The sequence below is a fragment of the Thermothielavioides terrestris genome, chromosome 3 (assembly GCF_000226115.1).
Source record: "Thermothielavioides terrestris NRRL 8126 chromosome 3, complete sequence".
In the NCBI taxonomy this organism is placed as follows: Eukaryota; Fungi; Ascomycota; class Sordariomycetes; order Sordariales; family Chaetomiaceae; genus Thermothielavioides; species Thermothielavioides terrestris.
Window position 1 is genome coordinate 1,173,996 of NC_016459.1, and position 25,741 is coordinate 1,199,736.

General features: G+C 47.4%; 4 protein-coding genes across 4 annotated transcripts; all 4 read right to left on the reverse strand.

Annotated features, from left to right (window-relative positions):
• Nucleotides 1-4,132: 4,132 nt before the first annotated feature.
• On the reverse strand, nucleotides 4,133-4,372 carry THITE_2051926 (uncharacterized protein; the record flags this gene model as incomplete). Its single annotated transcript, XM_003653966.1, has 2 exons — nucleotides 4,133-4,257; nucleotides 4,321-4,372. Coding segments are annotated over 2 exons (177 nt in total), but the record flags the coding sequence as incomplete, so codon positions are not given.
• Nucleotides 4,373-14,537: 10,165 nt separating this feature from the next.
• THITE_2129533 (uncharacterized protein) lies at nucleotides 14,538-16,397 on the reverse strand (the record flags this gene model as incomplete). Its single annotated transcript, XM_003653967.1, has 1 exon — nucleotides 14,538-16,397. The coding sequence occupies one exon, from the start codon at nucleotides 16,395-16,397 to the stop codon at nucleotides 14,538-14,540; it is 1,860 nt and encodes a 619-aa protein (XP_003654015.1).
• Nucleotides 16,398-16,808: 411 nt separating this feature from the next.
• THITE_2116549 (uncharacterized protein) lies at nucleotides 16,809-18,132 on the reverse strand. The gene is made up of 3 exons (XM_003653968.1): nucleotides 17,629-18,132; nucleotides 17,295-17,516; nucleotides 16,809-17,234 (listed from the first exon to the last, which is right to left on the reverse strand). The coding sequence occupies exons 1-3, from the start codon at nucleotides 18,023-18,025 to the stop codon at nucleotides 17,014-17,016; spliced, it is 840 nt and encodes a 279-aa protein (XP_003654016.1). The 5' UTR covers nucleotides 18,026-18,132; the 3' UTR covers nucleotides 16,809-17,013.
• Nucleotides 18,133-19,088: 956 nt separating this feature from the next.
• On the reverse strand, nucleotides 19,089-22,605 carry THITE_2116552 (uncharacterized protein). The gene is made up of 5 exons (XM_003653969.1): nucleotides 22,423-22,605; nucleotides 22,222-22,339; nucleotides 21,920-22,048; nucleotides 20,493-21,817; nucleotides 19,089-20,442 (listed from the first exon to the last, which is right to left on the reverse strand). Exons 2-5 carry the CDS (start codon nucleotides 22,302-22,304, stop codon nucleotides 19,280-19,282), a joined length of 2,700 nt encoding a protein of 899 aa, XP_003654017.1. The 5' UTR covers nucleotides 22,305-22,339; nucleotides 22,423-22,605; the 3' UTR covers nucleotides 19,089-19,279.
• Nucleotides 22,606-25,741: the final 3,136 nt, after the last annotated feature.

A 25,741-nucleotide genomic window follows, 5' to 3' on the forward strand; every position in this document is an offset into this window, starting at 1 on the left:
TATACTTCTCTTCTTTAGAATACCCTTAGACAAATAGATAGACTGAAATTATAAATCAATACTTCGACTAGTGTCTACGCCCCTTCGTTAATTATTTCTAAGATAATTAGTTAGAATTACTATCTACTATAGATTTTATTTAAGCTATTTTACTCTACTTATCTATAGGCCTTGCCCTATTCGAGGTTAAGACTAGTATATTCTCCTAGATAACCTACAATTAGTAGGAGTATACCTAAGAGTTTAGTAATGCCAAAGACAAGCTTAATCACACTAAAGCCTAAGAGATGCTCTTTAGAATTAATTCTACTATCTAATTCGCTAGGGAAAGTATATAGAAAGCCTAGGAAGCCTAAAAGCGGTAAGTAGATAAGTATCGACGGCTAGAAGAATTTGAAGTTAGTTAAAAGGTCTATATTACAAAGGGCCACTAGTAGATAAACCAACTAAGTAATAAGTTCGACTATCTAATTGCTAAACCTTTTCTAATTATCGCTAAGAAGGGTTATTCCTATAAGCTAAAGCTACCTAAGACCTAGAAGATATACCTAGTATTTACTTTAGATCGACTCCGAAGGGCATTGAATAATCTATTATTAGGCTAGGAACCCTAGTCTAAACTGCTAATTGAGGTGGACAACGAATTGGAATAGTAAGTCGAAAAGATTCTTACCTCCTAGATATTTAAAAGGAAACTCTAGTATTACGCTTAGTAGATCGGTTGGGGCGAGGACCCTAAATGGTACAACGCTACTAATTTTAAGAATATATTATACCGCCTCTAGGAATTCTATAAAGAATTCCTCTACGTAGCTAGACCACCTTGGCGATTACTATAATAGCTAAAAGCCTATAAGGAGGATTACTTTGATAATAAACACCTAGATAATAACCTACTAGTACCTAAAGGACAATACGATCTAACTTAGTCTAGGAGACGTCGTATATACATATAAACCTACTATAAGGTCGTAGAATAATATTTTATCCTAGCTCCCTTGTATACCTACTAGCCTAGATGCAATATCTTATATAGCCTAGCAGGTTATAGAGCAGATTTCTAAGTCCTATAGAACTCAATTGTATAAATTTTATAAAAAATAGGCTTATAAGCTAATTCTCTTAATTCCTAATAGCCAGTGGAGGACTGTAATATATCCGTTATATAGGTATAACGCTTTTTCAAAGGGGGGGTAATATAACGGTATAGCGCGCTAACTACCGTTATATAACTTGCGTACAGACCTATTATATGACTATACACTTACGTAACCTCCTGAGTTAGTGGATTTACAAGATTCGAGTCGACTTCTAGATTAGGAAGGAGGGGTTGACTTGCCAATAAGGAAAAACGCGCTAATAAGGCGAACTACGTCTTACCCTGCAACGTATAGACTTTGTAGCCCTACTGCAAATTGTAGCCCTACTGCAAATTGTCTATACGTACTACCTAAGGTATTTAAGCACTGTTTTCTACCTATATATTGATAGTTTCCCTCTTTCTCCTTAGACTTGAAGTCTTCGTCAATCGAGGATCAATTTAGCTGCGAGACATCTAGCACTTGTTTTGCCTTGCTGTGACATATACCGCCCCTGCCCTATACCTCTTATACGCCTATTCCGCCCTTGTATATATCTGCCCTGCTTATATACTCGTTTAAGGATAAAGAGGAGGACCTGCTAGATATAGGACTTATTATAGAGCTAGAGTAGGTAGCGCCGTTTATATATCTTATTGTCTTTTTGTATATAGCTATATTCTATTTAGTTTTAGGAGGATAACTGGATTTAGGTATATTGTAATTTCCCTATACCTAGGTAGTTATATTTGTCTAAGTTGTTAGTCTTTATAGAGTAGTTTATATATAAATATAACGTTTCCCCTTTCTCCTCTAGTTCAATACTAGCCTATTATTATACTATATATCTCCTTATTCCTACTTAAACTCGTTAAACGTAGTAGTATCTAAGAAGTTCTCTAAGGGCTCCTACGTCGGTTTATTGTAACCTACCTACTTAATGTATACGTCGTAGTTGTTCCCCCTCCCCTTTACGTTTTAAGCTTTGAGGATCGCCTCTATCCTATACTTTTGCTAGGGAATACCCTTCTCTAATATAACCTATACAAGGTCTAGTCGCTTATCTATAACTTTCTATAAAGGGAGTAGGTTAAAGGCTGCTTGCTCAACTAGGTTAATATAGAAGGTTGGGTATAGGCTACTTGGTTATTGAGCATTATCGTTAGAGGGGTAGGTACTATAACTACCTTATACTTAGCATTTAGCTAGTCGAGCTTCTTACTAGGGCGGTTCATCTTTATATTGTATAGGGAGAGCTATACCTTGTCCCTAACCTAGAACTGCTTAGCTAGGCGACAAGAACGGTTTATATTCGCCTACTATCGCTACTATATATATACGATAACCGCTTAGGTCTACTCTATTCCCTCCTTTAGATAGTAGAGGAACCTAGTAGTATAGCCTTTTAGGGAGGCTATAAACGCTATTAGAATTATAATAAGTTATATAGGACTTATATCGAACCTATAAAGGAGGTAGTTTAGACTTACTCTAGTTATAGACGAATCCCTATTGTTAAATATAAACTAGTAGGCTAGAAGATGTTTAGGCTAGTTGTACTATATAAAGGAAACGAAGATCTAAAGGATCGCCTACACCTCTTAATTGACCTACTTTATCCCTCTATCTATCTAGAGATAGTAAGACGTCGACAAGAGCTACTCTACCCCTACCGCCTTATATAGTATAGTCTAGAACCTACTTAGCTAGTCCGACCTATAGTTGGTTATAATTTAAGTTGGGAACCTATAGAAGCGCTACTATACGTTATAGAACCGAAGGGTATACTCTTCCACTCTTATTAAATATATCGCCTTAAGCTATATATACTTAAAGAGGCGGTTAGTAATCACTATAAGGTAGCTAGGCGCCCCTTTATCCTTTATAGGAAGGTTAGTTATAAAGTTAATAGAGATCTATTTCTAGAAGTGATTAGAGATAGGTAGAGGTTGTAAAAGCCTTTAACATAGTTATCGAAAGATCTTACTCTAGTAGTACTAATTATAGTTCCTAATAAACCGCTTTATATTAGACGATATAAGGTCCTAGTAGTAATCTCTCTAAAGTATTTTAAATAGCCTATTATACTCTAAGTATCCTAATATAGCTAAGTTATAGATCTACTAGATGATTGTAGTAGTTAGAGGCTCCTATATAGGGAGCTAAAGATGGCTATAGAACTAGAGTACGCTTTATATATTGAGGGAGTAGTCTACAATCTAGGTCTATACTACGTTCGCCTCCTTTAGAAACTTCTAGGCTCCGTTATAAACGGCTTAAAGCCGGTAAGTATAGTGCTCGTCTCTAACAATACCCTTATCCTATAGAGTAGCGAGCTACTTATCCTTAAAGAGTGTCTCTCCTATAGATAACCTAGCCTTCTCCTATATACTAGTCTAATACACTTTGATTAAAGGGAGTAGCTAAGCGATATATTGGCTATCCTTAGGCTTGTCCTATTTATACTAAGAGAGTATATTAGGGTATAAGGCCTAGGATTCTAGCTAGTACTTTAGCTCGAAGTTAAATAGGGAGAGCGTCTTTGCCTATTAGGCCTGTTGTTCACTAATTGGACGTAGCTAAGTGAAGTACTTAAGGTTCTTATAGTTGGTTAGGATAGTAAAGGGGGCTACTATACTCTAGAGCTTCGCCAACTAGGCCTTAAGGCAAGAGATAATAGCTAGTAGCTCTTTATTATAGATAGTATAGTTGCGTTTAGTAGGGCTTAGCTTTATAGAGTAGTAGGCTATAGGGTAGAGAACCTTGTCCTCTCCCTACTAAGACAAGTACTTGCTAAGCGCTATACTAGAATAGTCCGCTTCTATAACCGTCTTCCTCTTAAGGTCCTACTAGGCAAGGATTAGCTCTAATATAAATGTAGCCTTAAGCGTATTAAAGGCTTCCTATTCCTCTTTGCCCTAGTAGAATAGGATATTCTTATAGGTAAAGCATATTAATAGGGTCGCCTTTTTAGAGAAGTTGGAGATAAAGTCGCGATAGAAATTAGTAAATCCTAGGAAGCTCTATACTCCTTAGACCTTATAGGGCGCCTTCTACTTATAGATAGCTTTGATCTTCTTAAGGTTAGGATAGATATAGACCTCTACCTCTACGATATACCCTAGATACTTGACTTCCTTTACTATAAATATATATTTCTTAAGGTCTAGGTTGAGGCCTATATCCCTTAGTCTTTAGAGGACCTTGTATACCTTTCTTATATAGTCCTTTTAGCTTTTACTTAAGTATATTAAGACGTTGTCAAGATATATTGTTATATAGTCTCCTAGTATTAAACTAAAGGCGTTGTTAATATATCTTTAGAACGTTGTAGGAGTACCTATAAGCCTAAAGGGGTAGACTAGCTACTTAAATAGTCTAAACCTTATATAAAATGCTATAAGGTGCTTATCCCCTTTAGCTATCTAGATATAATAGAATATAGCCCTAACGTCTAGCTTTATAAGCTATTTAGCCTTAGTTAAGGACTAAAGAGTCTCCTTAATTAGGGGGAGTAGGTACTAGTCCTACTTAGTAATTTTATTTAGGGCTTGGTAGTCTATATAGAACCTCTATCCTCTTTCTAGCTTCTTTACGAAAAGGACTAGGGCAGCTACTAATAAGGAGCTTACCTAGATCTATCCCTTATCTAATAGGTCTACAACCTACTTCTAAATCTTTAGGAGGTAGTCCCTTAGTATATTGTATAAAGGTCCCTATAGGAGCTTAGGAGGTTTTCCGTCTAGGCTTGTCTTAAGATAGATATAATAGTTGGCCTCCCTTTAATAAGGAGGTAGGCTATTCGTCTTCTCTTTGTCGAAGAGGTTAGTAAAATTATATAGCTCCTTTAGTAGGGCGACCTTTAGGTCTAGGTCGGTATTAGGTTAGGAGATAGCTACTCCTAGTATAGTGGTTATCTTATAGATACTAGTAACAAGGAACGTGTCTTATACCCCTTTAGACTTCTTCCTTTATACTTTGTAGGCTATACCTATAAATACTACGCCTATAACTAGGGTAGTATTAGTTTCCTTCTACTATAAAGAGCATTTGTATACCTATAGGCTACTTTACAAATTAATGGTAAAGACCCTATTAGCTAGGTCTAGTATAATCCTATAGTGGTTTATCTAGGGGAGCTCTAATATAACGTTGTAGGCTAGCCTTAGGACTATATAGAATATAGTAGCACTGATCTATCTATCGATATCCATTGTAACGTAGGCGATATATATGATTTTCTTTATAATTTATACCCCTTTGACTATAATACTTAGGGTATAGAGAGTTAGTAAGCTTACCTACTTAATCTCTAACCTCTAATATACTCTTTCGCTAATAGCTCTATAGCTCTAGTACCTACTATCTATTTATACGTTTATAAAACTAGAGGAGTTTAAGAAAATAGGGATAAGAAAAGGGGGTTTATCTATTCTCTCTCTAATCTCTATAAACTTGTTCTATAAGTAGCTAGGTCCTTTTAGCCCCTATACAAGACTTTATATAGAGGCTACTCTTTTCCCTCCTCCTTTTTAGAGGGGGAGTCCTCCTCTATCTATTCCTTAGCCTCTAACTTATTGATATCGACTTAAGGAGCTAGTCTCTTAGCTAGGGTAAAGGGATAGGTAGCTACAAAGTAGCTTTAGCGTCTACAACGAATATAGGCTCTAGCCTATTAGTACATTGTATATACTTCGTTGCTTATCTACTTCGCCTATAGCGTATTTACACCTTATTTTCCTCTATTCTACTACTACTTTCCTCTATAACCTCTATTAGCTCCCCCCTAGGCTAGGGCAGTATAGGTCGTATTGATCTCGGTTATTAGTATATCTCTATCTATATTCTTCTCTATATCTACGTTGGGCCTAGGTCATTTACCCTAGGACCGCTAGTATCATTCCTCTAGGCGGAAGGCCTCTAGGTCAATAGCGATCTTATAGTACTTTGTAACGGCTATAGTATAGTCGTTCTATAGGACCTCCTATCCTACTACAATATACTTCAACTTTAGAGAGAGGTATCGTTGTAGTTTAATAAGTTGTACTTTGTTATTTTAATTAAGTCCTTTAGCCTTTAATAGCTTTGCTTTAAAGCAAATAATAAAAGAGGAGAATAGCTTGTTATCTCTTTAGTAGAGTATATCTAGCTCTATTAAGGCTATAACCTACTTATAGGGGTCTATATAGACTATTAAAAGATATTTGAGAAACGCTCCTAGGTTATAGTTGCAGTTGGGTCCTCCCAACTTATAGAAGGTCGTGACCTTAGCCTAGACTCCCTAGCTAAGGTTCTTCTAAATAAATACCTATTAGTCGTAGAGGCCCCTAATAAAGTCTTGGTCTACTACTAGGATATACATTATTATAGCCTTCTAGGTAGTAAAGAGCTCCTTTTTACTATCGAAGGGTTGTCCTATAGGGAGGCGCTTCCACTATATCTAAGGAGCTGCTAGAGCTACGATGTTAGTCGTTAGAGCTAGGGCGTTAGTTATTATAAAGGCGTTTATAATCTAAGCTATAGTAATCTAGGCTATACAAAGTTCCTTAATAGTTATATTCTAATATATAATTGTCTTCTATAGGAGCTAGAAGTATTTATAGACCTAATCTAGGTCTAAGACCTATAGGACGCCTAGATTGTTTATAGTAACATCTAGTCTACTTAGTACTAGCATTAAAATGCCTAGCATACTACTCTTGTCTATACCTAGAAGCAATAGCTGCTCTATCTATATAAAGGTAGTTGAACTATAATATACTAGCCTTATAGCGTCTATAGATAAGTGTACAATGTTTTATTCAACTATCTTAAGGAAGGGAAAAGGAGAAGTATAGGCTATAGTCCTTATACGTAGAGTTTTTTAGAGGCTTGCGAAGTGGGTTTAGACCAACGTTATTCTGGGCGCAAGGCGGGCCCGCTATAGGTCCGTCCTAGGGCCGCTATAGATCCTGGGCGCAGCCCTATATACCTAGCCTAGGTATAGCCCGGTCTGTAATAGAAAACTATTTAAGTAGACCGAAGAGTATAAGGAAGCCTTTTAAGAACTTAAGAAACAAATAACTAATACCCTACTCCTTAAGTACTACGACCCTACTAGGGAGAGCTAAATCGAAGTCGATATATCTAGCAGAGTCGTAGCTAGAGTCTTCTAGTAGAAATACAACGATAGTTGGTACCCTATTGTATTCTTCTTAAAAATGATATCTAGACTAGAAAGCAATTACCCTATCTATAATAAAGAACTCTTTACTATTGTATATACTATTGAAGAATAGTATTTAATACTACTTGGCCTCTAATAGCGGTTTAACATCTTATCTAACTACTATATATTGCAATACTTTATATAGAAGAGGCTACTTAATATATAGTAAGCTAGATAGGCTAAGCTCCTCTCTACCCTAGATTTTCAAATCGTCTACCGACCTAGTAAGCAGAACGTCGTCGCCGACGCCCTATCTTATAAAGCCGAAGAGCTCGCTACCTAGAAGAAAGTCTAAAAAGCCTATCATACCTAGACAGTCCTCCTTAAGAGCAAGCTAGATCTATAGATTCTAGAGGAATTAGAGTTGTCGCCTAAGGAGCCTACGAAGTGAAACTTATAGTATATAGTCTATTAGATTAAAGCTAACAAATCTAAACCGTCCTACCTACAACAACTTAAAGGATATAAACTAGTAGATACTATCTTTAAAGCGAACTAGGAAAGCGAGGCCCTAGAGAGCTTCTAAAAGCTTATCTACTAGAATAATACCGACTAGACCCTAAGCGATAATAGCCTTCTACTAAAGGGAGAGAGGCTAATAGTTCTACTAGATAGCTATCTATAAACCTACCTATTAGCTAAGATCTACAACTAGATCTCTATAGCCTACCTAGGTAGGAATAAGATATAAAAGTTGGTCTAGAGACAATACTTCTAGCTAAGGTAAATGGGAGATATTAACAGGTTTATCTAGAATTACTAGACTTACTAATATTCTTATATACCTTATAACAAGCTACTAGGCCTCTTTAAGCCCTTAGAAGTTTCTATAAGACCTTAGTAGTATATTACTATAGACTTCTATACAATGCCCTAAGACAAGTTAGGCTATAACTAAGTCTTTATTGTAGTAGACCGCTTAAGGAAGTATAGTTACTCACTCCCCTATTATAAGACTACTATTATTAAAGAGATAGTATAACTCTACTACTAGTATATTTAGTGTATTTATAGAGCTCTAGAATCGATTACTTTAGACTAAGGCCTTAGTTTATTTTAGTATTCTAGGACAAGTTCTATAAGATCCTTAGAATTAATCTACACTTCTCTTCTTTAAAGTACCCTTAGATAAATAAGTAGCCTAAAATTATAAATCAATACTTTGACTAGCGTCTACGCCTATTTATTAACTATTTCTAAAACAATTGGTTAGAATTATTACTTATAATAGATTTTATTTAAGCTATTTTACCCTACTTATCTACTAGCCTTGCCCTATTTAAGGTTAAGACTAGTATACTCCCCTAGATAACCTACAATTAGTAAGAGTATACCTAAGAGTTTAGTAGCACTAAAGACAAGCTTAATTGCATTAAAGCCTAGGAGATACTCTCTAGAATTAATTCTATTGTCCAATTTACTAGGAAAAATATATAGAAAGCCTAGGAAGCCTAAAAGTAGTAAGCGGATAAGCATTGGCGACTAGAAGAGTTTGAAGTTGGCTAGGAGGTCTACGTTATAAAGGGCTATTAATAGACGAACCGACTAAGCGATAAGCTCGATTACCTTATCGCTAGGCCTTTTCCAATTATCGTTAAAAAGGGTTATTCCTATAAGCTAAAGCTACCTAAGACCTAGAAAATATATCTAGTATTTACCCTAGATCGACTTTAGAGGATACTAAATAACCTATTACTAGGCTAGGAACCCTAGCCTAAGCTGCCAATTAAGGTGGATAGCGAATTAGAATAGTAAGTCAAAAAGATTCTTACTTCCTAGATATTTAAAAGGAAACTCTAGTACTACGTTAAATAGATCGGTTAGGGCGAGGATCCTAAATAGTATAACGCTACTAATTTCAAGAATATACTATACCGCCTTTAGGAATTCTATAAAGTATTCTCCTATATAGCTAGACTACTACGACAGTTGCTATAATAGCTAAAGGCTTATAAGGAGGATTACTTTAATAATGAACACCTAGATAATAACCTGCTAGTACTTGAAGGACAACGTGATCCAACTTGATCTAGGAGATGGCGTGTATACATATAAACCTACTATAAGGTTGTAGGATAACATTTTATCCTAGCTTCCTTATATACCCACCGGCCTAGATATAGCAACTTATATAGCCTAGCAGGCTATAGGGTAGATTTCTAAGTCCTATAGAACTCAATTGTATAAACTTTGTAAAAAATAGGCTCACAAGCCACTTCTTCTAATTACTAATAGCCAACAGAGGACCGCAACGCATCTATCGTATAGGCACAACGTTTTTTTCAAGGGGGGGGGGGTAATATAACAGCATAGCACGCTAACCACCGTCATATAACTTGCGTATAGACCTATCACGTGACTACACGCCTACGTAACTTCCTAAGTTGGTAGATTTACAGGATTCAAGTCGACTTCTAGATTAGGAAGGAGGGGTTGACTTGCCGATAAGGAAAAACACGCTAATAAGGCAAACTGCGTCTTACCCTATAGCGTATAGACTTTGTAGCCCTACTGTAAATTGCAGCCCTACTACAAATTGTCTATACGTACCACCCAAGGTATTTTAGCACGGTTTTCTACCTATATATTGATAGTTTTTCTCTCTCTCCTCAGACTTGAAGTCTTCGTTAATTGAGGATCAATTTAGCTACGAGTCATCTAGCGCTTGTTTTGCCTTGCTATAACACTAGCCAACCTATTGTACTACACTGTTGGTAAGCCGAAGGTTCTATCGGAGGTTTAGGTTCCCTAGCCAACTAAACTAGTCCTATCGGGAAAGACTATATTAGATATTATATTGCCTTCGTAAGCCTATAGTAGTAAGACTTAAAGTAATATTATAGCAAGGTAAAACAAGTGCTAGATAACTCATAGCTGAATTAATCCTCGATTAATAAAGACTTTAAGTCTAAGGAGAGAGGGGAAAACTATCAATATATAGGTAGAAAACTGTACTAAAATACCTTAGGTAGTATATATAGACAATTTATAGTAGGGCTACAATTTATAGTAGGGCTACAAAGTCTATATACTACGAGGTAAGACGTAGTTTGCCTTATTAGTGCGTTTTTCCTTATTTGCAAGTCAACCCCTCCTTCCTAATCTACAAGTCGACTCGAATCCTGTAAATCCACCAACTCGGGAAGTTACGTGGGCATGTGGTCACGTGACAGGTCTGTGCACAAGTCATATAACGGTGGTTAGCGTGCTGTGCTATTACAAATACTATTATTAGCGAAGCTAGTATTGCTAGCTATAATTAAGATATCTTCTCTTTTTAGCTAGAGGGCCTAAAACCTCGTTTGATAAAGGTATTATAATACTTGATTAGCTATATAGTAGTGTTCTAGTCCTAGGTTCTAGTTAAACTATATAAGTTTAGAGGCTACGAAGGCAATGTCTAAGTATATATTGACGGTGGTATATAGGATTATGCTAACCTTCCTTTAATAAAGCCTAATAAAGCTATAGCTAGCAACATTGTTATATAGAAGTAATTCGCCTTTAGCTATTAGAGTCTTTAGCTCTCCTTTTTCTTAGGCTAACCTTACAATCTTCTCGATATATACTATTTAGCTAAGCTAGATCAAACGCCTTTTATAATCGTAATAAACCTCTATATCTAAGAACTATAGGAGGTTATCTCCTTCTATAAGCTTATATTTTTCTTATAGCTAGCTAATTACTTCGTCAGCTTAAAATCATAGTCAAAAAGTAGATTTACACTCCTATCTTGGCACCCTACTAACACGGCTACCACCACACTGCATCCTTCAATTGCGAGCCAAATACCTAGCCAAACTAGGCCATTTCTAGACTAAATTGAAGCTATTTGACAGGGCTCTAATACTTTATATACTAGCCCTTGGCCTTGCGTACGGCCTGTAAACGCTTAGGCATCGAATCGATTATCCAGTCGATCAAATCCTAAGGCACCCTCTCCTATGTAGCCTATAACGCATTAGCCACCTTAGCCCTGTTGGCCTCTGTATCCTTCAGAAGATGTAGGCTAGAGAAGTCTCTACGTAGGATTTCCTTCATTTTCTTCTATATATGTTCGATCGGGTTGAGATCTAGGCTATAAGGAGGGTACTCCTAGACCTAGATGCTATAGTGTTCTAACTACTCTTTCGTCTTAGCCGTAGTATAGATTCTTACGTTATCCTAGAGAAAAAAGGTGCTAGGGCGGTAGAATAGAAGTAGGCCTTCTTCTAAGGCCTAGATATAGCTATTGGCTATATATCCTTAGTATAAAGAATCCTTATCCTAGGTCATTACTACTAAGGGTAACCTCCCCCCCTTCTAAATCATCCTCTATACTATCATTGTAATTTTAGCCTTAACGTGAGCCTAGATATTGATAACCTCTTTATTGTATTTATGCTCTAGGGTATAGAAAACCCAACTATTGGGCGTATCTAGGACGGTTTAAACGGAAGATTCGTCGGAGTAGGCCCTTTGATTTTCAAGTCAATAAGAGCTACTAGGGGAGTTAGAATATACTTAGCTATACCTTTATCAAATTTTGAACCCTATTCCTTAACTCTTTTATATACTGTAGCCGAAGAGTAGCTGTTTCTTCGTTTAGGACGATCCTTTTGATCAAACAGAATTTTCGACGGTAATGCTTGCCTAGGACCTTACGTAAGGTGTTCTTAACAACCTAGTGAGGGCAAGCCCCTAATAGAGCTACCTAGCTTATTCGAGGGTTCCGTTTAACTATCTGAACTATATATCGGACCTAGGCATTGCTAAGCTTCTTTAGGTAGCCACTATATAGCTTTATTTCAACGGTTCTACGTTTTTAAAAGCGTTTACAAATGTTAAAGATAGTGGTTAAACTATATTAGAAATTAGAGACTAAGGCCTTACGAGATACCCTAGCCTTTCGAGCTATAATAATTATAGCCTTTTCCATATCTAGGAGATACTTTTGTTTCCCTTGGATAGACCGGATATTGGGCGATAATTCGAGCCTAAAAGCTTGTATTTTGGCCTGCAATTGACGAAGTTATAGTAGTTGGAAGAAAAGAGGGTAGTCGGGGCCAAGGCGTGTACACGACGTGTAAGTGGGCCGAGTAGGCCGAGTGTAAATGTTAAACCTACTATAGCAGGTAGGCTATATAAATAGTATTGGAAAACTGCTATAGTGGTGGTTGTAGCAAGGTGGTTACCCCGAGCCACCTACTCTGCACCTCCGGCGCAGTGGTGGTTGTCTCCCAACCAACCTACCCTGCACCTCTCCCACGCGACCTACCTTGCACCTCCTATTTATCTTATACCCACTATATTTGAACAGCTACATTGTAACCAAACCTTTACCAAAATGGAACTGGCTTATATATATCGATACCTTAGTCAAAGAACTATATATCTATATATATACCATTTAGAGTTAGGGTTAGTAAGGCCTTCAAATTTGAGATTCAAGTAGGTGAGGCTATAGAGGCAGTAGAACCAGTGATTGGTTAGAGCCAGTTCGCGAGCTCGCGAGCCGATTTTTTGGAAAACCTAGCCAAATGAGTTTTGCAGGTGTGGGAAATCTGCCCACAGCCCGCTAGCTCGTGTAGAACACTGCACCCAGGCCGGTGGGTATATGAGCGAGAGAGGAGATGCCCGCTTAACAGTGGAATACAAAGCTATTTAACTCAACGCAAGCCTATATTAGTCCTTTCTAGCCCGTGCTGCACCACCACTGTAGAAGACTATAGGCCTTTTAGGCTCTGTAAGCCCTTCTAAGTTCTCCTGCCCGGTTTTAAGCTATAGTGCTTGCAAAGCTTCTGAAATAACCCAATCTCAACAAATCTATATCGTTATCTTAGGGCGGCTAGACTATAGATATAGTACTAGGCTATAGCTCGCCTATAAAGGGCGCTCCTAGATCGGCTAGAGCTCCTACGTTGGCTATAGCTCCTATAGCTATAGCTAGCATAGAAGCCTGTAGTTCGACGATATATTCCTAGAGTTTACGCTGGATACGTTCCTAGGCACGATTATAGCTATCGGCCAGTATAGGCTTCGGGAGCAGCTCCGCCTTACCCTCGAAATAGTCGAGTAGGTCAAGATATTTAGCCTTATTGACGAATTTACAATTCTAAGCTACCTAGTTATCTAGGCTAGCTAGGATAATATTGATTTTTATATTGGTTTTCGAAGATATAATAGTTACTACTAAGGGCTATATATAAAGCTATTTACTTAAAGATAGAGCTAGGTTTTCGAGCTAATAAGACTCTTAATTGTTAGAACTACTATATAGGCTTAGAAAAATAAAGCTATTACGATACAAGCGATATATACAACTAGAATCAATCGTAGTGTTGAAGATGGTGTATTGTAGGAGAGAGGCCCCTGAGGAGCCTAGTCTTAGGCAGCAGTTGGGCATTAGGCCGGTGGATCCTAATCTCGGTAGGCCGGTCCGGTACTCCGGGCCGGGCTGGTTCTGACACTACTTACGTTGTTAGCCTGCCGCAGGTCCGAACTCACCAATCTCCAGCCCGCTCTCGCAGGCCAAACCCCGTTTCATCGTTCGCTGCCATGTGTACGCACGCCCTTGCAACCCACATACCACAGTATCCCCAGGGGTGTGGATGTCAGAGGCGGATGCACTCGCCGGCTGTGCCGCTTCCAAGAACATGGATTGGAAACGAGGGAGATGTCCCGGTGGCATGCGAGACGTGAAACACGCACGCACTAATGTTTAATAAAACATCTTTCCTAATTATATATGTCAAACTGGGCATGAGACACGGCGAGTTGGATTGATTGTTTACCGAGGATAGCATAGGTAAACCAGGCGTTGTTTTTCTCTATTCCTGTCTGATTTGGTATTTGCTTGCCTCTCGAAGGCGGCATTCTTTCCTCTACGCTGAGGTAGCAATCTACTTACTCCCCGTGTGCACAGCTACACGACCGACCACCTATCCGGCCGGTGGATGATCGTTGTTATCCTAAGCGTAGTCTCCTAAACTTGGAGCGCACCTCCTCGCACCGCAGCTCCGATCATCCTCCAGAAATGCTGTATGTAGGTATATGTAGTCTGCCACCCGTCAGCAAACCAAACCACCGGCAGTCCATATCTTACCTTTCCAGTCGTTTCGACACGACTTCGAAACTCCTACGCGGTGTCTATCCCTACCCACCTTGTTTGCTTCGTTCTCCCTTGGACAAAACTTTCTTCATCCTCTGTCCCTTCACCTACCTCACCTTTCTCCCGGTTCGTTAGTTTACCTACCTAGTCAGTCACCCACTCACTCCATACTCAACGGCGCACCAAGCAACCCCCCTTCCTCAACCGCCCACCCGCCCATGCTGAACCAGTCGCCCACCGCCCGCGCCCACCGCCCCTTTTTGTCCCACTTATGCCAGTTCGCCCACCTGATCAACCCCAGCGTCTCCAGGTCAAACCTGTACGCGCCGCCCGCGTAACCCCGGTGGGTGTTGCCGTCAAACCGCGGGGCGCACGGCCACTGCTGCTGGGGCTGGGGCTGGAGCCAGCGGTAGCCGTCCAGCGCCCAGAGGTCGACGTGCTGCTCTTCGAGGAGCCAGGTGAGTGAGGAGAAGTGGCTTTGGTTCTTGGCTGGTGGGATGGAGAAGTACGCGAAAAGCGGGTTGGTGTATGGTTGGTTGGCTGGGGCGGCGGGAGATGGTGGTGATGGCGGTGGCGGTGTTGGTGGGCTTGGGCAGGGCGGAGAAGCTGGTGGCGGGCTGGGCGGGGTGTGGTTGTCTTCTGGCTGGGAGGGGCACGGGGTCCCCGGGGGTGGTGGAAGCGGCGATGCAGGCGGTGTTGGTGATGATGATTCGGAGGCTGACTCTTCGGAGGCTGACGGTTCCGAGGCTGACGCGTCCCGCGAAGATTCTTCAGGGGTGGGCAGTTGCTGCGGGTTTGGTGGTGCTGCGAGGTCCGAGGCGGCCGGCGATGCCCCTGAGGATTGGTCAGAGGACCGCGAGCGCGAGCTCGAAGGGCTAGGAATCCCGGTCTCGGAGACACCGCTCGGGGGGATCTGCCCTCCCTCCCCCCAGAGGTCACCTGCTGCGAACATCCGGTTGCTAAAGCGGAGCCAGGCCCAGTGGAGGAAGCTTGCGTCGGGAGGGCAAGTTGGCAAAGGTGAGGCCGAGTAAATGTCGCCCTCTTGGCCAGGGGAAGACTCAGTGCTACTGGCATCTTCGACATAGGCTGCATATATGTTTCTACTTCCAGAGCCGGGGCCGGACCCGTTCCGGTAGCTTCCGTCGGGAGGGTTAGCTCGGTGCGAGGGTGAGACCGGCTGTAAAGGTGAGGCAGAGTAAGTGTCGCTCTCGAGCCTTGGGGAAGACTCAGTGCTACTGGCGTCTTCGACATGCGCTGCAAATTTCCTCCTGCCAGAGTCCGGGCCGGACCCGTTGCAGGAGTTTCCGCCGGGAGGCGGAGCCGGATGCGACGGCGAGGCCGAGTGATAGCCGCTCTCATCGCCGGAGGAAGACGGACCACTAGTGGGGGGAGAGGGATACGCCGCAAGTGTCTGGTCAGCAGAACCGATGCCTTCTTGCAGCGAGTCCCGAAGCCTGTCGTCCAAAGCCAGAGCATGGAATCTCGGCCGAAGTGCTTCAGTTTCCGAATCGTCAGCGGCACGTTTCCTCAACTTGCAAGGGCGCTGCGACGGGTCATCCAGAACTTCGCGCACGCGCTTCTTCAATTCCCAGGTGCGGCCTTGCTCCTGGAAATGCTGCAGCGCCCGTATATTCCGGTTCCATCGCGCCGCCCGGGGCGGGTTCGTCGCGGGGTTGTCCAGACGCCTTCCCAGGTCCCCCAAGGCCGACGGATCCAGGAAGATGCGCGATTGATTCCAGTGGTGGTAACATGGGAACGGCAGCACTTGTGGCTCTTTGAAGGGCAGGTCCCAGTCGGGTTTGTGTTCGAAGCGGTACGAGGCGGCCTGCCTCTGCTCCCACTCCGGCTTGTACCACATGGCACATCTTCGAATTGAGGGCTGGTGTTCAGGAGGCCTCCCGCTTTTCGCGATGGTGAGGTCCGGGCATCCGCAGAGGTAGAACTGGAAGTACTTGTAACAATCGCACCTGTATTGTTCCCAGAGAAACGGCACTCCTGGCCAGACGGGGAACGGGTGCATCGCGTTCAAACAAGTTTGCGTTCGAGTTCGAATTGACTTCCTGGCTGGGATCGGGCAACACCGTCTATGTTGGCTGCGATATCCGATAGCTGCCGTTTCGAACTCCAGCTTGGGAATGTCCAATATATACTTACCTGGAATCAGGTTTTCCTCTCTCGATGTGTTCGTGTTTTACGGCTCGGAAGCCAGAATCGCTCAGAACTCCCCAAAAGCAGACAAGACGCCCGGCGCTTGGCTTGAGGCGGGTTTAAAAGTGCTCCAGTGCCGGCCTCGCTGTGCGGTAACAATGGAAAAACAAGCTCCCAAACAATTGGATTGTGTCGAGGTCCGTGATCCAACACAAAGAAAGGGGCCACGGGAGCTGACCGCATCAGCCGTCCGAACTGAGGTGACCGCTAAGACTGCCACAATGAAACGGAGGGGACTGCAGAACAGGTCGAACAAAGAACCGTCCTAGACAGGAGAAATCCTCAGGTTGTCAGGTAGGTTAGTTACTTCTGTTCTGATTCACAACTTGAAGTAACTACCTAACCATCCCGGCCAACATTTTGCTCCATCTTGCTCTCGTCGTTGCCCAGTGACCTCCCTGGCAGGCCACATGGGCATCGACGAGGAATCATGCGTACCCTAGATTCCAGAACGTTTCAATGTTCTGCCTGCTCTCCTCATCCACATACTCGTGCGGCGGTCTGATGGTCACCTTGTCCCCATGGATCTCCGCCACGGCCCCGGACACGCTGGCGTCCGCGAGGAACTGGTCCACCCCGCGGATCAACGTCTCCATGGGAGTGACGATCATATGCCTGAACAGGTCCTTGTCGGGAGCAATATTTGTTTCTAGGCCCGTCAGTCAGCTTTTTGCGACAAGGGATGGATTGCTCGGTCAAGATTACTTACCCAACACCGCAGGCGCCAGCGCGTTGATCTGAAGGTTGGCCTTCTCGATCACCCGCGCCGTCGACCGCACCAGCCCGACCACTCCAAACTTGGATGCCGCATACAGAGGGGCGATGGGCAGCGGATACAGGCCTGCGTTGGACGCGGTGCAGATGATCGATCCTCTGGAAGCGCCCTCGGTCTTTGGCTTCCTGTTCATGTAGTGCACCGCCAGATTCACCGCTGTCGCGTCCCAAGAAGTAAAGTTAGTCAACCACAGCTGGGTAACAAACCCTCCAGATCCAACCCGCCTGCCACGGGACGCCGCACGCAGGAATCCCCTCAGGCCACTCACAGTAGATCGTGCCCAACAAATTGACCTCCACGGTAGTCGTCTTCGGTCTCGTCGGCCCCTTCGCGGCCGCATCCTCCTCACCAAGCCGCACAAGCGACGTGGCGCCCTGCTCCGACACGCCCGCGTTGGCCACGACGATGTCGAGCCGGCCGCCGTGCTCCTGGAAGACCTTGGCGAACGCGGCCGCCTGCTCGTCCCAGGACGCGACGTTGCACTGGTGGAACGACACGGTCGACTGCGGGAACTCGGCGGCCACCGAGGCGGCGACGCCCGGCCCCGCCGCGGCGTTCAGGTCCAGGATCGCGACGCGGTGGCCCTGCGCCGCGAGGTGCCGCGTGATGGCCAGCCCGATGCCGCTGGCGCCGCCGGTGACGATGGCTGACTTCTGTGTGGACATGATTGCTTGGTTCAACAGGGGCTGCGTCTTAGGGGGGATGGGTCTGCTGGGATGATATTCGGATTATATGGGCAACGAACTTGAAGCCTGCCATGACTGGCAAGGCCAGTTAAGCAAACGCACAAGACTCTCGGAGTCTCATTGCAGGTCCGGGGCGGATCCGGGAATGGTGCTCCGATGCTAACGCGGACCAACCCCGCATGCGCCGGCAGTTGTGACATTGTGGACCCGCGAGCACTACTTCTTCACCCGAGATCGACATTCTCTCCGAGAGGCAATGACATACCTCATGTAGACAAGCTTCGCGGTCCGGTTCGGGATCTGCGGCGAGATGCCCTCTGATTGCGGTGCTCTCAACCCCGTCCACCATCCCCGTTCGCCCCCTCCCTGTTTTTGTTTACTTCGGAAGGCCCTTCGCTGCATCCCCAAATGTCAAGAATCGCAAACATATCAGTTCCTATCAGGATACCTGGACTGCTATGTTACAGCAAGCTCCTTTACTCATTAATACCTTACTTTCACATCCCGTCAGTCAGATCGTTGGGACTGGAAGGAAAGCCTATCGTCAACACATCATATTAAAACACCCAGCAGCACTGGCACCTCTCTGGCTCACTGACCGATAGCTGTGCAGTTCAGCACTTCAATAATCAACAATCTCAATAATCAGGTGCAATACAAGCTGCGCACAACAGGCAGGGAGTTCCTCCTTACAAACTCCCAGCTGTGATTCTGAACTTCCAGTCGTGATTCTCTATGACGCTAGACTAAACACGCACGCTGAATGTCCTCCACAACATCATGAAAGAAACGCACGCATACCTACTTATGTAGCAGTAATTGGAGGAATCACCGTGTCTATGTACAAGTAAGCCACACCAACCCGCCTCTCCATCTGATCCTCCCAACCAACCCTGGTCCAAGCTGTCTGTGTCTGTTTCCAACAGGCCAGACAAAGCTCGGGCCGGGCTCCAGCAGCCAACTCCAAATCCTACCTGAGATCAACATCGCCTTTTTTTTTTCCTTTTTTTTATTGTTTTTCTTTTAGTTTGGATTATTGTGCATCGATTGGCGTGGCTCGTACTTCTCTGCCGAGCAAAGACCCCGGGAGATAAGATAGATCGATCAACCGCCAATATGAATCAATCCAGATGCTCCTCCCAAATGCGCCCGCCCAGCATCCGTGCCGGGCCACGGATAAATGGTGGCGAGACAAGAAGGGAGGGCCGTTTACATCACCACCTAGCCAAGCCGTTAGCACACTGTAACATAGGTGTGGCATGGCAACGAGATGAAAGCTGTGCTGTGCCGGGCAGAAGAGCAAGCAGAAGCGGCAGCAAAGGCACAAAAAGGGGAGAAGATGGTGACAGAAAAGCAAACCCGGAGATGGGAAGCGAGGAAGAAAAGAAAACCGAAACTCACGCAGTCATTCTCGCTCTTGCCCAGCGGAATCCCCATATCCTCAAACGTCGCCGGCCCCCCGCCCATCGTCTTCCCATCCGGATGCACAAGGTTCCCGCCCGGAGCAGCCTGCGCGGGCGGGCGTCCACCAGGCTGTGGGCGCTGCTGCGCCTGTGCCTGCCCACCCGGACCGGCACCGGTACCGGGGCTCGGCCGGGCATCCTGCGCCGGCGGCGCGCTGGCGCGCCCGGAGCCGCCGCCGCCTCTTGAATGAGGCCGGAGACTGGCGTTGCTTGACGCGGCAGGCGCGCCTGGCACGCGGCCGGCTACGGCGGGCGGGGCGGTGCTGTGGCGGTCGTATCCGCCGGGGCCGTAGCTGTCGCTGACAGGGCGGTTGCCGGCACTGGGTCCGTAGTCTCGGCCTGGCTGGCTGGCGGGACCGGGGTATCCGCCACCGGGGGGGTACTGGCCCGGCGGGGGACCCTGGGGTGAAGGCTGGAGCTTGGGGTTGGGCTTCTGTAGCCGGGCTCTGGTCGGGTCTCCAACGGGCATCGTTCCGGCGGGGACAATACCGCCCGCCGCTCCATACCGCGGGTCCTGTTGAGGCGGCGGCCGCTGTTGCCATTGCCCGCCCGGGCCGGGGCTCGGTTTCCTGTAACCGGGCGGTACCTGCGGTTCCCATCCCGCCACGGGTGGCTGACTCGACATGGGACGGCCTCGTCCGCCACCGGGAGGCAAACCGGCACTGGGCGACAGCGGGCGGATGCCGAACGCACTGTTGGGACGGTCTGCCTGCGGGCCGGCGGAAACAGCGAGATGAGCGCCGGGATTCACATGCGGGCTCCTCACGTCGTCCTCGGGATAGGGCGCGGTGGACTTGGGCCTGACGTTGAGCGGCGGTGGCTGGTCGTCGTGGGGGTACGGCGCGGCGGACTTGGGCCGCATCGCGAGACTGTTGTCGACGTTCACCGCAAAGGCCGGCGGCCTCGGTGTCGGATCAGGGAAGTCGACACCGCCTGCGAACTTGTCAGCCGCTGAATGATTTTGGGACACGTGGGAAACATACCTGCGGCAGCATTCTGCTCGGCCTCGCTCACGGTCGGCATGGCATCTTTCAGCCTTGCAAGCCGTTCCGGTCGCTTGCCGCGCTGCGACCCGTGTTGCGACTTGATCCGAGTGAGCGTCGTGGTCTCGTGGTCCGCCTTCGTCAGCATCCTAGACTGACTGAGCGAATCCAACCTGTCCTTGGCGTCCTTGTTCCCGTGGTCGGCGGCCAGCTCGTACCACCTCCGCGCCTCCCGGATGTCCTTGGGCACATGGATGCCGATCTCGTGATAGTATCCCATCGCGAACTCGCCCGTGGCCAGGCCCGATAGGGCCGCGTCCTGGGCGTACTTGAAAGCCAGCTGCTCGTTCTTGGGGAAGAGGTCTTCGTATCCAAAAAGGAACCACCGGCTGACACCCAGCGATGCCTCAGGCTGACCCTGGCGGGCCGCAAGGCCGTAATAATGGAGCGAGTATGCGGGATTAAAGTCGCAGCCGAGCTGGCTGAGCTCGTACGCTTGTCCCATCTTCAGCTGGGCCTTGGCAAAGCTGAGGTAGGCCGCCTTCTCGATGTACTGCCGGGCAACGGCGAGGTCGCAAGGAAGGACGTGCTCGGGTATGTTGATATCGGGCAGCTCCCGGGCGATGAGCATGCCGTAGACGTAGGCGCCTTGTGGGGCGTCCTCATCCGCCGTGTCGGCCGCGTGCTGGATCATCTCAAGGCCAAGGAGCAAATCTTTCGGATATCCGTGCTGCCCCATGAGGTGCATCATGCCCAGCCGGTAGCTCGATGCCGAATCGCCCATCTGCACACCCAGCGAGTAGTGCTTGATGGCATTCGGGATATCGTTGGAGTTCTCGTAGAGCATGCCCATCCGGTATTCGGCCCGCCCAAACCCGTTCTCGGCCGCCTTTTTGTAGAGAGCGTACGCCTCCCGTTTGTTCTCGCGGAAGCCAAACTTGCCAAACTCGAGCCATTTCCCTTTCATGAAGGTGGCCTCGGGATGGTCTTGCTGCGCCAAGTATTCGAGGATGTTCATGGCATCGACGCGTAGCTCGTGCTCGGTCTTGGGCGTCGGGGGCCGCTCCTTTTCCTTGTTTTCCCGTTTCCACTCCCTGGTTCGCGCGTCCATGGCGATCTCGACCCAGATGAGGGCGTCGCGCGCCCACGTCACCTGCATCGACACATTATTGGAGTGGAGCACCAGGTTGCGGGCCTGCCAGAGGATCTGCTCCTTCTCCTCGTCGCTGGGCGGGATGTTTTCGCCCTTGACCTTGGGAAACGGCGAGAAGGAAGGCGCATCCATGGCTGCGGAGTCGGGGGCGTTGGTGTGGAAGGGTTTGAAGCTGTTCCGGAGGACGGCGCGGTCAGCCAACCTGATCCACAGCGGAAATGGGGTCCAATCACGCGTCAGGCTCCGGTGGCCGCTCCCGAAAGGCAGCACTTACGACTTGGACGGCGCGTCCTGGTTGTTCGGCGCTGTCGCGTTGCCGTCTCGGGGAGCTTCAACTTCGCGGGCTTCAAGTTCCATGCGTTGTATATCCTCCTGCATGCTCTGGGGCACCTCGGGCATTACCCTGCAAACAGCCCGACAGGTGTCAGCCTCCAGCCTCCGTCCAGCCTCACCACACCAGCGCCGAGCCCCGCCCCGCCCCGACAAAGGCGTCGCGCGGACGGATCGACAACTCAGTTCCGAACCGGCGGCGCGGGGCAAAGTCAAAGACCATGTCTGGGAAGGGAATGAACTCACCTCTGAGGGGCCGGGGCAACGACCTCGGGCATGTAGTAGTCATCGTGGCCCCCAGGAACGAAAGTAGCGCCCAACTGCGGCATGTCGAGAGAATCGTCACCAGACGGCTGCGCTGGGCCTGCATAAAATTTAACGAGCGAAGCAGTCAGCAATGAGGTGCCCAATGCGGTCGCGCCCCGCGAAAAGAGAAGGCAGTACAACGGTAAGTTGGCGTTCGGCCGCCCCGCTTCCAACAGTTATAGTGTAGCGTAGGCGCTTGGGTGCTGGGATCCAGCGATGAGAGTGGCGGGGACACAGGCAGTGCAGGGCAGCAGGCGGAGCCGCGCAGCGCCGGTGATCAAGGGAGGGGCGCCAAGCCCAGAACCAGCGTCCAGTCGCTGTTGGATGCTTCGTCGGGCCGTCCGGGTCGGGCCCTCCCCGTTGCTTAACTCTTCAAATCCGAGAATCTCGCTTGCCGATCGAAATCAGCAGCGCGGCAATAATTCAGAGTACCCGACGAGCCAGCGCGGCGTGATCAATGCGAGGCGCATTCCTTCTCTCTGAGGGGGCCCGATTGTGGCTGTTGCGGGAATGGGACGCAAGAGCCGGGGTCAAATTCGTTGATGCGCAAGCATACCGCAGCAGGCAGCTGCGTCATATTCTGCCAACGAACAACGGCCCGGGTTGCGGCCTGCGCCGAACGCACGACTCTTGACTGCGCTCTGATTCTTGCTCGGAGGGGGGAAAGGGTTCAGCTCCCAAGCGCGTCTTGGTCGATGGGCTTCTTAGTATATTATCCCCTTTCAGCGCGGCTTGGTTCAGCGCAGGCAAACATCGCATCGCCGTTCCTGGTCTGGAAAGGCGCCTCCTCCCGAAGCTCGGCCGACAATTCGTTGATGTCGTGCACTGCCCGGTGGCCGTCCTTGGCGCCGCGTGGCTCCTGCCTGGGTCCCCGGCCAGCATGACCGTTTTCTGTGGAGGCTCCCGTCATGCTTCCGGAAATAACTCGAACACAGTCCCCGCCAAAATCCGACCGTTGGGGAAGGAAGCCAAATCGAGACATGACCGCGATGCTCGTTCAATATCGCTCACGTACCTGACTGTATAATCCTCTCGTGCGCGCCGATTGGGTCGAACGACCCGACAGATTCGGTCCAAGACGGCCAGCTTTGGGTGGGCGCCTGGCGCGGATATCCAAATCGGTCGGTCATGGCCGTTTATGGTGGGGTTGACAGGCTGCTGCAACGCGGGACGTGCGGGGCAACTGTTCTCCGCGGCTGATGCGAGTTGGTTCACGAGAATGCGAGGCAGACGCCGACTGCAATTTCCGCATTGATCCGAGTGAGACGGGCTCAGATAGGCATCAAGATTGCAATGTGACGGTGAGAGCCGGAGAGAATTTGAACCATGCGGGGCGACCACAGGGCTTGGAGTGATCCGTCCTGAAAGATGTTCGTGCCCTTCCTTGCTGACTCGCAAGGCAGTTGCGAATCGCTCCCACTTTCCTTCCAGGTTTCAGAAAAATTGTGATGGGTGCACCGTTGCTGGCTGGGTGCATGGGCTGCAGAGAAGACACCTCTCACACTGTGGCACCTTTCTCAATTCCGTACTCGGTGATACTTAGCTAACGGTGCTGCGCAGGCAAAGAGAATGGTCAACCGTCTAGTCGATCAAAGAATGATAAACATAGTCCTTGAACACCTACAGAGCCAAACTAAAAGGCAACGCTCGATGGCGATATCTCTGCATTCATCCCCAGAGATTTCCTCCCAACAAGAGTGCCGTACACAGACTATTGGGCGAACGACGAGTCAAGCGGTGTACAGTCTGCGCATATGCCTTGGTGGGCTTGCGGCTTGAAAACCCACTTAGCACCCAGCATCGAAGGCGTTCTGTCAGCTACAATCCTAACGGCTTACCATGCCACGGTTCAACGAGTCACAACCTATTCAACGCTACATATCAAGACCTCTCCCAATTTGTCCCTTGGGATTGGGTTATGACTCCTCACCGGCCCCCGCATCGTGTTCCTCATCATGTGTCCCTCCTCGTCAAGCATCCTGGGGACCTTCGCTGCAGAAAACGCCGTCATGCTATTCATCCCCCTCATCTTCTCCAAACGCTTTCATCATTAAGAAGATCACCGTCGGCCTCTTGGCTGCGACAGAAGAGGTTAACAACAGCTGCAGATATTCGTGGATTTTGCCCTTCGTGCTGCAGCTCGTCGGGAACGCCATCATGGCCATTCTGATGCGGGATGTGCCTGGCTACCGAGCAACGTTTGACAACAGCGGCTTGTGATGGCCTACACGGGCTACCTTGCACTAGCTGTGCGGACAACAGTTCTGCACTTCCCTTGGGGAATGCCGCCAAGGCGCTGATACGCTTTACGCCGGGGCTATGGTGAATATCGTTTTCTTCTCCATCTTCTTCCTCATCGCCCTTTATCAAACCGTTTGCTTCATGCATTGGGATCCACCCGACGAGACTGATCGTCGACGACACAGGTATATGGAGCTATTGCTGGGTTTTACTTTTTTGTTCAGTTGAGTAGCTAGCTGGGTCTCTTGGGTGGGCTTCGTCCAAGTGATGGCAGATATGTAAGTGGATATAGACCGTACTTGATCTGCAAATTGATTGACATGCAGGCAGGTACTGTCCAGCAAGCCCTCCTGCACCAGGGCCTCGTATGGGCATGTCTGGGCACAGTTAGCCACATCTTGAGTGTCTTGAGTGCCAGGCATTGATGCCCGTCTTGTCTAGGTTGTGATAAGGCATGCTAGGTGCGTTTCGAAACCAGTGCGATGACTGGCTTATTCCCAACTACCTACTCAAAAAACCATGAGATTGGGGCAATTAGCGCATCTAGTTCCTACACCAGCACCTTGCCCGCCTTTGCCGATCGGGATCTCCAAGAGCTTCCCTGGTTTATCTACTCGACGAAGAACACTTAGCCTGCTTCATTCGAGTGTAAGGTAACCACGCCACTCGACACGCTCGACAATGGCCAAGCCGGCGAGGTGTTCAGGTGTGCGCCGTATGCGTCGACGACAACGGCTAGCAGGTCGCGTTTGCGGCTCTCGAAGGGGGCCATGGAGGCGACGTGATTTGCTATACCGCGCCGGCCCGACTCCTGGGCACGGTCGGGCTTTGTCAGTGATGCTAGGTAATTCAATTTGAAATGGTAGAATTGACCCCGACGAGAAGCCGCACAGCTGTCATACGTCTGAGGCCGCCCAGGAGAACGAGAGATAGCTTCGATGGATCGACCATCGGTATTGGTGGCCGAGCCAGCGGGGGCTTTGGCGTGGCTTTGGCGTGGCTTGCATGGTTAGCATCATCAGCATGCAAAACTTGCGGAGGCAAAGTCGATGAAACAATGCTGCCGTCGGTCACCACCAGAACTTTTTGGAGTTCTTGTAGTGGGCAAAGGTTTGCTGTGCTTCCCCTGACCGATGCCCGCGCCCTCGTGGAGGTTTGGCCGGATGAGCGGGTCATGCCGACGCAAAGATTGCTACCTTCCTTTCTCCGGCAAAGTGCC